General features: G+C 43.0%; 4 protein-coding genes across 7 annotated transcripts; 2 read left to right on the top strand and 2 right to left on the bottom strand.

The window, feature by feature from the left end:
* Positions 1–52: 52 nt before the first annotated feature.
* On the bottom strand, positions 53–2961 carry LOC120285371 (multiple epidermal growth factor-like domains protein 10). Its single transcript, XM_039298070.2, has 5 exons — positions 2810–2961; positions 2645–2747; positions 2528–2583; positions 1541–2459; positions 53–1366 (listed from the first exon to the last, which is right to left on the bottom strand). The coding sequence occupies exons 1-5, from the start codon at positions 2872–2874 to the stop codon at positions 404–406; spliced, it is 2106 nt and encodes a 701-aa protein (XP_039154004.1). The 5' UTR covers positions 2875–2961; the 3' UTR covers positions 53–403.
* Positions 2962–3499: 538 nt separating this feature from the next.
* On the bottom strand, positions 3500–5800 carry LOC6732291 (probable cytochrome P450 28a5). The gene is made up of 6 exons (XM_002079384.4): positions 5543–5800; positions 5147–5393; positions 4978–5082; positions 4354–4900; positions 4021–4287; positions 3500–3880 (listed from the first exon to the last, which is right to left on the bottom strand). The coding sequence occupies exons 1-6, from the start codon at positions 5728–5730 to the stop codon at positions 3717–3719; spliced, it is 1518 nt and encodes a 505-aa protein (XP_002079420.1). The 5' UTR covers positions 5731–5800; the 3' UTR covers positions 3500–3716.
* A 513-nt stretch (positions 5801–6313) lies between these two features.
* On the top strand, positions 6314–10639 carry LOC6732290 (protein draper). 4 transcript variants are annotated; one of them, XR_001599968.3, is made up of 3 exons: positions 6790–7087; positions 7179–8969; positions 10550–10639. XR_001599968.3 is itself a non-coding variant. In XM_016178287.3 (2 exons), exons 1-2 carry the CDS (start codon positions 6399–6401, stop codon positions 8892–8894), a joined length of 1929 nt encoding a protein of 642 aa, XP_016024953.1. In that variant the 5' UTR covers positions 6314–6398; the 3' UTR covers positions 8895–9036. The 4 variants fall into 4 exon arrangements, 2 of the variants coding, with proteins under 2 accessions (XP_016024953.1, XP_016024954.1); XR_001599967.3 differs by lacking the exon at positions 10550–10639 and adding an exon at positions 9779–9905; XM_016178287.3 differs by lacking the exons at positions 6790–7087; positions 10550–10639 and adding an exon at positions 6314–6611 and having other exon boundaries at positions 7179–9036.
* Positions 10035–11046, top strand: LOC6732289. The gene is made up of 2 exons (XM_002079382.4): positions 10035–10392; positions 10550–11046. Exons 1-2 carry the CDS (start codon positions 10291–10293, stop codon positions 10925–10927), a joined length of 480 nt encoding a protein of 159 aa, XP_002079418.1. The 5' UTR covers positions 10035–10290; the 3' UTR covers positions 10928–11046.
* Positions 11047–11054: the final 8 nt, after the last annotated feature.

Raw genomic sequence — 11054 nt, 5'->3', positions numbered from 1 at the left:
AACGACATAGAATTGTATGAATTTTTGTTTAGATAAATACCTTTAGTGAACCAGATCTGGTATATGAACAACACTTTGAGAAACTGAAGCTGACAATGAATATTAAGTATTACCTAATTTATTACGGTAGATTATGTTTTTAACTTTAAACCATACATGTTTAGCTTAACTATATATATATATATATTTATATACGTGTGTATTATTTTCGATGCCAAGCATCCTTCAGTGTAAAACTTAATCGAACGAGAAGATTGTAAAGGAAACCAAGCCATAAACATTGAAATTAAAATATTTCCACAGACAACCAACAGCATTTTCCCGTCTTAACCATTTGATAGTTCCTATTTGCTCTAGGGGATTTGAAAAACAGATCTATCGGGTGTCTCTAAAATGAGCTTGGTTAATCCCCCAGTCCAATGCCCAACTCACTGTTCGTATCCTCGCTGTTTGCCTGCACAACTCCATACGAAGGATTCTCGATTAGCCGGGAACTTTGCTTGTCGCCACCACGACGTCGTCGCTGCATTTCCCTGAGCAACAGCAGGGGAATCATTACCAGAGCCAGGCAGAGCAAAATTGCTAGAACAAACATGGACCAATGGAATGCCAGGTGTTTGCCAGTGGTCGGACTAATTAGGGATTCAAAACCCGCACAGGTGTCTGGTGCAACGCATTCCTGCCCAGAAAGGCATCCTTTCGAGCAAATCGGTTCGCACTCGGTGCTGCTACCGGGCAAAAATCGGTAACGAGGTAGGCAGGCGCACTTCTCCGGCGCTACGCACTCGGCATTGATGCACTGCTCCTGGCACTGGGGGCGACATGAGTTCGGTTCACTGGAGTTGGTAACCAAATGGCCGGGATCGCATTCACAGTGTCCTGGAGAGGAGCATCGCCCATTCTCGCATCTCGGACGGCAGGAGGGCACACACTCGTACGGCACCTTGGTGTCTTCGTAGCCAGCGAAGCAGGCACAGCTGTTGGGCTCTACGCAGGTTCCATTCCTGCATCCTGGCTGGCACTCCGGATCACAGATGGACGTGGATCCCGGCCTCAGCTTGTATCCCTCGTAGCAGCGACACACTCCCGATCCCAAGCAATGGCTGTTCACGCACTTCTGTGGGCAGTGCGGCTCACAGGTCCCAGTGGCCCATCGTTTGACAAAGCCCAGATCACATTGACAGATCTCTGGGGCGATGCAATTTCCGTGCACACATCCCTGGCTGCAAATGGGCTCGCAGACATTCGCTCCTAGACTGGGATTTGGTCGGTAGCCGGTGAAGCAGCGACACTCGTTGGGCGCCACACAACTGCCATGAATGCAGGTTTTCGAGCAAACTGGTATGCAGTAGAACGAGAGAAGGGCCTGTAAAAAAAAGGATTATGTAAAAATTAGTTTTAATATATTGCAAGCACAATTAATTAATATATCGCCATTTCAATAAGAAATGGAGATGAAATACCGTGAAGGAACCGTTGAGTCCTTGTCGTCTCTTAAGGTCGTGGGATTATAAGCTAGGAATATAGTTTCATTACCCACCTGAAAACCTTCCAAGCATGTGCAGACGCCTGGACTACTGCAGATACCATTCCGGCAGTTCCTGGGACAGAAGGGCTCACACTCGGTGGTGCTGCCGTTGACGAAGACGTAGCCGATATCGCAGGCACACGTGTCTGGAGCGGCGCAGCGGGAGTTCCGGCCACAGCCCGGTTGACATGTGGGCGAACAGCGGTGCGGCGATGTCTTCTCGAATCCCTCGTGGCACTCACAGCGACCAGGAGCACTACAATATCCATTCTCGCAGCCGGAACGGCAGCTGGGAACACACTCGTGACGCGATCCCTCGGCGAATACGTGACCTTCGGGGCAGGCGCAGTGGCCGGGTGAGATGCAAGTGCCATTCGCGCAGGGCGGATTGCACACAGGCTCACAGCCTGAGGCGAGGGTGTTATCCTTGTGGGCATAGCCCATCTTGCAGGCGCACACCTCGGCACCCTGGCAATAGCCGTTGGCGCAGCCGCTCGAGCAGATCGGATCGCAAATCCACGGCACTCCCAAGCGCTGCTCATGACCGGGATGACAGCGACACTCGTTGGGCGCCACACAGTCGCCATGATAGCAGGCATCCTGGCAGATGGGCACACATTTCTTAAGCTTTTCATCCCGCTGATAGCCGTTGTTGCACAGGCATTTTCCCGTCTCTAGACAACGACCATTGGCACAGTCCTCCACACAAATTGGCTCACATGCCGTTTGAGAGCCATTGACGAATCGATGGCCGGAAAGGCATTCACACTCATCCGGTGCCACACATTTTCCATTCACGCAGGACTCACTGCACTCCGGCTCACAGTGACCGTGATCCTTACGACTTACATAGCCTTTTCCACACAAACACACGTTGGGCAAAAGGCATTTTCCCGAGGCTCCACAATCATTGCACTGCGGCACACACTCGCTGCGAAAACAAGAAAAGGAGGAACTAGCACGTATTCCTTAGATTGTTGCATTTCTAAGAGTTCTTACTTATTTTCATCGCGTATATAGCCGTCGCAGCAAACATCCGTAAAACCCAAGTAAGTCTAAGGAAAAATCGGAAAATTACCGTGCCTTAAGTTGGTCAAATGTTGAGGTATAGCTCACCTCAGTTCTGGTTCTTCCCACCAGGGGCCCACAATTTGTGGTGCAGTTTGGTGAGTTCTGGTGCTTACGCATTGTTACCAAGGTTCCACGCATTTTAACCACCCTTGAGTTCCGAGCCGGAAAATTGAAATTAAAAGAATTCAAAATTTGAACGCTTCTACTCACTGAGCTTGTTTCACACAGCCCTGCACCTGAAGGCCGATCAGTAAAACCAAGAAGAGAGGAAGCATTTTTAAATTAAAATCCTATTATGATCCTCGACTAAACGACTTCGATCAACTGTTCGGTTTAAGTTACGCTCGACAAATGATCACCAATTGACTTCCCATGGATGCCATGGGTAAGTATCTCGGGACTTAAGCGCTTATCATTTAAACGTATTATTTTCCTCTCTCTATCGTCTTTCATGTGGGACAGATACCCACGCGTTAAGCTCATATGTGTTTAATGAACCCAATTGCAGGCAGAACAATAGCCCCAGAGATTGCGATACGGGTCCAAGTGCAGTCCACTCGCATTCAGATCCTTAACATTGAATTTACCAAATAAATAGCTCTGGATTTGCCTATCGTTATCATCTCTGGTTTTCAATTTCGAATCAATATTGGTTGGTGGCAGCTTCTGATAAAACCCAACGATAGTATATAAAATAAAAAGATTTGTATCTGGTCAATAAACCACAGGTAGAAAAACTACTTAGCATCCCTGTGCTAAACTAAATGTCAACTAACCATATAACTCATATGAAGAAAATCATGTATAATTAAAATGTGATAAATATTAATATAATACAATTACCCCAATATCAAGTTGTTGTTACTATGTCAGCCTTATATATATGCCACAAACACACAATTATACGCAATATTATATACGAAATATATTTAATATAGAAAACAACACAAGTATACACATACACGAAAAACAATAACAAAGTCAGCCAATTGCGAGCTTGAGTGAACCACTGGATGTACATATCAAATATTCTGTAAAAATAGACTGGGGAACTGCGCCACTCAATTTCCACATCAGTTTCCATCGTGTGGAGGGGAGTTATTAAGTAATTGAATCTCTAAAGCTTTTCAAGGTCTAGCCAAATGCCCCCACGCAGACCAGTGATAATTTGGCCGGGATCATAATCATTGTCTCTGCGGGTTTTGCCATTGATCTTGACATTGAACTTTGATATCAGTTCCACAATAGCAGCCTTAATCTGGACCGTCGCAAATCGCATTCCTGAAAAGGAAATTAATAAAATGTTATAATTATAATAATAATAAATTCAAAGCTCAATTGTAGTGAGTACTTTCAATTATCAGAATCTGCAGTAGGCACTATGATTTTGTAATGTTACAGTAGAAAGATAGTTTACTAACCTATGCACACACGCGGTCCTTCGCCGAATGCCATGAAGACACCCCGTTCCCTGAATGTTTTTGCAGCATCTGGCTCCATGAATCGCTCGGGCTGGAAGGACTGGGGATTGGGAAAGAATTCCTCATCCAGCATGAAGCAGTAGTGAGGCACAACCACAGTGGTGCCCTTCTCCACGACGAAGTTGGGACCTTCCTTGTTGGGTATCTCGATGGATTCGGTGCACAGTTTATTCGACATAAATCCGGGCGGGAAGAGCCGGATGGTTTCTGTAAAATAAATGGGAAAATACGGTTAAAAACAATAACTGCAGCTTGAAAAGTTATTTATTTTACCCTGCACACAAGCGTCCAGGTATGGCAATTCGTTAAGCTTTTCAAAGGCAATGGTGCCATCCTGCAGATGGGAACGAATCTCCTCTCGCAGAAGCTTCTGTGCCTCCTTATTACGACCCAGATTGAGCAGTATGTGAGCCAAGACCGTGGCCGTCGTTTCGAATCCGTCGAGCAGGAAGGTCATGGAATAGGCCAGCAACTGGCGATTGTCCAGGTTGCGCTTCTCCCCCAGTTGCAAGATGTAGTCCAGGAAGTCGGACCGCTCGAACTGCTTTCCCGCCGCCAACTGGGCACGACGTGCCTCTACCGCACTGCCCATCAGGTCGACGAAGAAGCGTTCCACATCCATTGGCACGAAGCGTAGCTTAATCAAATGACTTAGCGATGGGAAGGTACTAGTCAGTATAAAGAACAGCACAAAGGTCCAGGGCTGGTTGAAGAGATCCTTGATTTTCGACATTATGGGTGTGGGCTTATCCGAAAAGCTTTCAGCGCCCAGGCCCAAAACACAATCGGTGACCATCTCTGTTGTGAAGCAGAGACTCATCTGTGGAAGGTAAAGTAGCAAAAAACAGGTTTGGTTTCATATAATACGTACAATAAATAGTATAGATAGAATCTTACGTGCTTGGCATCGATGCCGTCTTTAGAACCCAAACGCAATTGCTTCTCCACCCACTCGGTCAACTTCTGGCACACCTTGTTTGTCACCGGATAGACTGTCTTTATCTGTAATTATGTATATTGGTTGGATCAGTACTTTTCGGGCTTGCCACTGGATGCACTGCCTCACCCGTCCCATCGTAAGACCAGGCGTTACGTCCGCCCTTCGAGTTTTCCACTTTTCGCCGGTTAACGAGAACGGATTGTTGGCGAAAATGAAGTCGGTTTTCTCGTCAATGTTCTTGGCGATCTCATTGTCGTGGAAGTTCTTGAAGTTGGACACAAAGACTCGACGTGCCAGCTCGGGATTGATCACCAGCAGCTGTGGGGAGCGGCTGCCAAAAATGCCCACAGCATCGTACTTGTTCTTATACTGCCTGAATAAAATAATCGCATTAAATTCAAGTAAAGCGTAATTTTTTAAATGCGTTTCAAGCATGGGTCTTGGTTTCTTTGTGAAATAGCTGATGATTTAATCCATTGATTTTTGGTAGTTAACATAGCCTTTCTAGCTGGGATAACTCACCTGTAAATATCATCAAGATCGTAGATCGCATGCCGCTTCAAAGTAAACATGTTTGGATAGTTTCCGCAAAATAGCTTTGGCTCGGGACCAGGAACGCCCCGTTTCCTCCAATAGTCGTAGTTCCATACCAGCACGGCATACAGCAGGCCAACCGCCAACGAAACGAGGGTCAAAGTAATCAGAACCATTTTCGATCGCACTAAAATCTGCGTCCACGCGCGAAGAGTTCTAAATGGCGTCTGTTGTGGAACCAGATACTCTGCTCTATTTGTAGCTGCTCATTGAAATTGAGAGAGGTATTGTGTTCAACAGTGTGGATCACCGAGATACCTGAGTGCTCTGGGAGAGTAAACTACTCACACTTTCACCACAAACAGTGCTAACATATAAATGATAAGAGCTAATCATTATTGTAGGCAGTCAATCGTCATATCAAGCAATTATTATTTATTTACGGTCTTGTTCTTTGTAAAAAAAGCAATAACATTTGATGTTGCAACTCGACTAGCCGCAATGAAATTAACAAGTTAGTATCAATATATAAGTATCTCCAATAACTTAGGGCATATTTGAGTGGCTGAGGAAATATATACAGTAATTGAAGCAAATGATTTAGCTTTTGCTTCTGGATTACATATTTTGCTTGCAATATTAGGATACACAAATGCCCAGATAATCCCAAGCGGCTTATATGTATAGGTCTAGATTATCGAATCCTCAACGGATGTAGCTGAACTTGGAGCAACATGAAATATATAAATTTTCATTGGCAGCTCAGTTGAATTTGAAACGTTGTGTCGAACTCATTTACAGAGATATCAAAGTTGAGTTTCACCAGATTTCTGCTATTTCCATAATGCCACACATCCAATGTCTTTGGGTGTGTCTGGTGTTTTTAATGCTACTCGTCGACTTCATTCAACCCATGTGGTTAAATGTTTGTAGCCGTCCGCACGTGATTACTCACAAGAAATATGTCGAAAGGAGTAAAGTGATTCCATACCAGCATAGATCTTGGTGGAGTGGTTGGCAGACAAAATACCGCACGGAGTATTATACAGACGAAGAGGTAAATACAAATCTTTGAGTAAAAGATAAATGGGGAACAGAGTCACACATATAAAAATATGTATAAAATACTAAAAGATTCCTCTGTACAAAGCTAACAAAGATATAGTATGCTCGTTATCTGGAATTCATTAAAAATCCAAGAGAAAAGAAAATCACATAAATTGAGGGTCCAGTTCTGTTTAATTCATCGGACAGACTGGTTGCTTAAGATAGTGAATATATATACTTAAGGGAACAAATTGACTCGCATTACTCATGGATTTCACTGCATTTTCACTGCATTTTGTGTGCCTGGCATTGTCCTTTGTCACAAGTTTCGCCATTCTACTGCGTGGCCTAAATGTTTGCAGTCATCCGGAAAGAGTTCCGTATAACCAAAGGGTTCTTAAAAGTAAATTGGTTCCGTTTCAACAGCATTCATACTTTCATGGTTGGGTTACTAAGTACAGGCATCAATATGTCTATGAAGATGAGGTAATTCGAATTAGTAATTTATATGATTTACAGCTTCGGTAATTGTGTAGTTAAATTTTACTTTAATGAGGTTATTTCTCTCGTTCTCTAGACTGCCTACATGACTGTAATGAGACCCAGATGCTGCGAAGGCTACGAAGGATCAGTTGATAACTGCAAACCTGTCTGCAGTCAACAGTGTCCTCAACATGGATTCTGCTCGTCCCCCAATACTTGCAGTTGCAACACGGGCTACAGCGGTTTAGACTGCCATCCCGTTTGCCCAACGGAATGTGGTAAAAACGAGTTTTGCGATCGCCCCGGAGTCTGTAGCTGCCTAAATGGCTACAGTCGAACTTCTCCCAGCGACAATTGCCTTCCTGTTTGCGAAGAGGAATGTGGACACCATAGCTTTTGCTCGGAGCCCGGGCAATGCGAATGTGAACCTGGGTATGAGAAACTGGGAAACGGCACCGCCTGCCATCCAGTTTGTTCACCCGAGTGTGCGGAAAACGCTCGATGCCAGGAGCCACAAGTTTGCACCTGTCTAGATGGATACGAGGACGATTCAAATGGCAATTGCTCGCCCATTTGCCAGAAGAATTGTGGCCAAAACAGCCGATGTGTGAGGCCAGGTGTGTGCGAGTGTGAAAATGGATATACGGGTGACGACGGTGGCACCAATTGCCAACCCGTGTGCTCCACTTGCCCGGAGAACGGATTATGCTTGAGTCCCGGCGTTTGTGTCTGCAAGCCGGGTTACGTAATGAGAAATGATCTCTGCCAGCCGCATTGCGAAAACTGCTCGGATTCCGAACACTGCGTGGCGCCCAACCAATGTGAGTGCCTTCCGGGCTTTGAGTCGTCGGGGGCGGACCAGGAGTGCAAACCCAAGTGCAGCAAAGGATGTACCAACGGCTTTTGCTTTGCACCGGAGACGTGTGTTTGCAGTATTGGCTATCAAATGGGTCCCAATCAAGTTTGTGAGCCACAATGCAGCCTAAACTGTGTTCATGGCAAGTGCACCAGCCCAGAAACCTGTACCTGCGATCCGGGTTATCGCTTCAAGGACAACTCCCATCACGAATGCGATCCGATTTGCGACAGTGGCTGCAGCAACGGAGAATGTATGGCACCCAATATTTGTATATGCCACGGGGGCTATCAGCCCAATAGCACAAATCCTGTCACTTCTATGTGTCAGCCGGTCTGCGAAGACTGCCAATTCGGAGACTGTGTGGCACCGAATGTGTGCGAGTGCAGCGTGGGCTATGCGAATATCAACGGAGTATGCGAGTTACAAACCACGACGGACTCCCATGAATACAGCACCACAACTGCGGAGTTCCAAACATCAACTGCAGAGGCTGAAATTCAGACACCAACCAGCGAGGTTCCCCACTTAAATTGCACTGCCGGTTGCATGTGCTGGATTGAATACGATGGGATGGGTACTTTCAATACGGCCAAGTGTGCTAAGATCTGCGCCGACCCCCAGGACAAGCCGTGCCTCAATTTGGACAATTGCCATTGCGATTTATCGAGTGGTCAGCTGGTGTGCCAAGAGGATAGTGACGCGGATTACAGCGGGGAGAATTCGCGTTACGTCTGTCATATTTTGCCAGCGAAGAGAGCAAGATCAGAAGCCGAGGTGCGGATTCCTGACCGAACTGAATCGTCCGCCAAGTTTATGATTATCATAGGCTCCTGCGCTGGAATGATCCTTGGTGTGGCCGCCACAATCATTGGCACGAAGTACTATCGACGTTCTACCTCCAGACAAAATTTCGAAGCCGAACAAGCCATCTATGAATGTGATTTTGAATAGTTTTAATCCACACAAAATTATCCTTTCAAAATCGGTTGTAAAATTGTTAAATTACTATCAGTAAAATATCAACATGTAAGTGTCCCACAGGAAGCTCACCTACAATAAATACACAACAGTGCCTTTCGAACTGAGCACCTCAGACCATGTGTCGATTAATGTATCTTGTCATTCCATACCGTTTGAAATCCAACATCTACGTATAACTCAATTATTTGTTGGTAATGTTCTCGAATTTAATAGAATATCTGGACCATTTAGTTACGGAAAGCTGGACTCACTATAAATATCAGCAAAAGTCATTTGTGCTTACTTAAAGTTGACTACTTACGTTTCATCAAAAGAGGATACTTTACAAGTACAAGATTTATATTATATCTAAGGGTTATGGTTAAGAAGATTTTTACGAATACTTTACGACTACTGGAAAAGAAAATGCTGATACCATCCAGTCGTATCAGCGTTTCCTTTTTCAGTGTCATATACCTATTCCCATACAGAGTTTCTGAGTGCTAAATCATTCCTCACGGAGAAGCTTTATATAGCTGTCGTGAAGGCACAGTTCTTGTAATGGGCTATTAAACACAATTAGTACATAAATGTACACATATATTAATCAACAAAATTGTATAACTTTTCACAAAAACACTACAATGAAAAAAACCGGAACCTTCGTTTTAAAAACTGATAAAATCGTTAAAGTATTGGTATACAAACCCCTTTGGTTTTCAATAACTTTCGTTTGGTGTTTTAAGTTTGGACAATCACATCACAATTCTTTTTTATGAGGAAAAACTTTTTATGATCTAAGCTATTTGTGAAATTATTCTTTTTAAAATTATTCTGATAATATTTTTGTGTTAACTTTTTTTCATTAATTACAGGAAACGTTTAAAAATAACACAGAAAAGAGATTGAGTCACACTAGCTACAAATCAGTGGAGGCCTTTTAAGCATACATACATACATATAAAACGTTTTCGGACTAATAAAATGACTGAGATCAACTGATTTTTTATCCTCATACTTTTTAGCAGTAAAAAGATGGTTTTAACTCAACCAAAACATACCACTCAATAAATTCTTAGAATGAACTCGACAAGCTTAAAGTTTTAAAGTGAATTTAAACACTGTACTTACTTATCTTTCTTTATAAAAAAGTAACAAATAATGGTACAATAATACATCAATTAAACTTTTCACTTGTATAAAACCAATTAAATTCAAAATAAAAATACTGGTTACGTATTTCCTCCTAATTGGATATACCCGTAAGCCTTATAGCATATAATGGGTACTAATCTCGCTCCGCAGAAGGCAAGCGAAACTTTAAAGTTTAGTTCATTTTTTGGCACTGGGCGGAGCGGTTCACACTAATAAGTCATAAGTCATTAGTATGCATAATTTTCAACTGACATTCGTTTGCCTGGCACTGTTCACTTTTAGCAGTTCCTTTGGATACCATTCTGAACCTGCTCCTCACACAAATCCGAAACATGTACGTAATTTTTTAAAATCAATAACTTTCAATACTCATGACAAAGGGTCAAATTGCACATGCAAATGATATACAAATGTGTATAAATATTACAGTTCTAAAAGTATTTTATTAAAATTTTATTTTAAAAACCAAGAATAATCATAATTTTTTTTAGGATCATCTTCTTCGGAGCACCCGTCCATCTCCAACTACTACAATGACAACAGATTCAACCTCAACTAGCTTAATGACAACAGATTCAACCCCAAGTGAGACGCAATCTACTTCGGATACATCTACTGAAGAAAGTACAGAGACTTCAGACTTTACCGAAAGTTCAACAGGGAACTTTTCCACGACAACAGAAATTTCAAAGGACAATGAGACTCCAAATCGAAAAACTTTAATATTCTGTATTTTTGGCACTGCAATATCCTTGGTTATTTTAGTAGCTCTAATATACTGCATTCGACGCCATCATGGTTCATATTCTGTGAAAGAGCAATGCAAGCCCTTTGAAAGTACTGTATATTTTAATAATATTAATAAATAATATTATCTAACTAAAAGGATTTAAATCATAACTTTCAAACAAATTTGTATACATTTATACAATTTTTGACACGAGTCTTCAAATACTAGAAATAAACATGACTCATTTTTTTCCGGCAAGTGCTTCA

Source organism: Drosophila simulans, chromosome 2L (genome assembly GCF_016746395.2).
Source record: "Drosophila simulans strain w501 chromosome 2L, Prin_Dsim_3.1, whole genome shotgun sequence".
Taxonomy (NCBI): domain Eukaryota; kingdom Metazoa; phylum Arthropoda; class Insecta; order Diptera; family Drosophilidae; genus Drosophila; species Drosophila simulans.
This window is presented reverse-complemented; position numbering and strand designations above follow the sequence as displayed.

What these genes read in the sequence shown, in the direction of transcription:
- LOC6732291 (XM_002079384.4), bottom strand. Translation starts at nt 5,730, where the DNA reads ATGGTTCTGATTACTTTGACCCTCGTTTCGTTGGCGGTTGGCCTGCTG. An exon ending in GATCTTGATGATATTTACAG is followed by an intron (nt 5,394 to 5,542) that starts GTGAGTTATCCC and finishes TATTTTATTCAG; the next exon opens with GCAGTATAAGAACAAGTACG. An exon ending in CCTGGACGCTTGTGTGCAGG is followed by an intron (nt 4,288 to 4,353) that starts GTAAAATAAATA and finishes TTTATTTTACAG; the next exon opens with AAACCATCCGGCTCTTCCCG.
- LOC6732290 (XM_016178288.3), top strand. Translation starts at nt 6,869, where the DNA reads ATGGATTTCACTGCATTTTCACTGCATTTTGTGTGCCTGGCATTGTCC. An exon ending in AATATGTCTATGAAGATGAG is followed by an intron (nt 7,088 to 7,178) that starts GTAATTCGAATT and finishes CTCGTTCTCTAG; the next exon opens with ACTGCCTACATGACTGTAAT.
- LOC120285371 (XM_039298070.2), bottom strand. Translation starts at nt 2,874, where the DNA reads ATGCTTCCTCTCTTCTTGGTTTTACTGATCGGCCTTCAGGTGCAGGGC. An exon ending in GGCTGTGTGAAACAAGCTCA is followed by an intron (nt 2,748 to 2,809) that starts GTGAGTAGAAGC and finishes TCGGAACTCAAG; the next exon opens with GGTGGTTAAAATGCGTGGAA. An exon ending in CATGCTTGGAAGGTTTTCAG is followed by an intron (nt 1,367 to 1,540) that starts GTGGGTAATGAA and finishes TTTTTTTTACAG; the next exon opens with GCCCTTCTCTCGTTCTACTG.
- LOC6732289 (XM_002079382.4), top strand. Translation starts at nt 10,291, where the DNA reads ATGCATAATTTTCAACTGACATTCGTTTGCCTGGCACTGTTCACTTTT. An exon ending in CTCACACAAATCCGAAACAT is followed by an intron (nt 10,393 to 10,549) that starts GTACGTAATTTT and finishes AATTTTTTTTAG; the next exon opens with GATCATCTTCTTCGGAGCAC.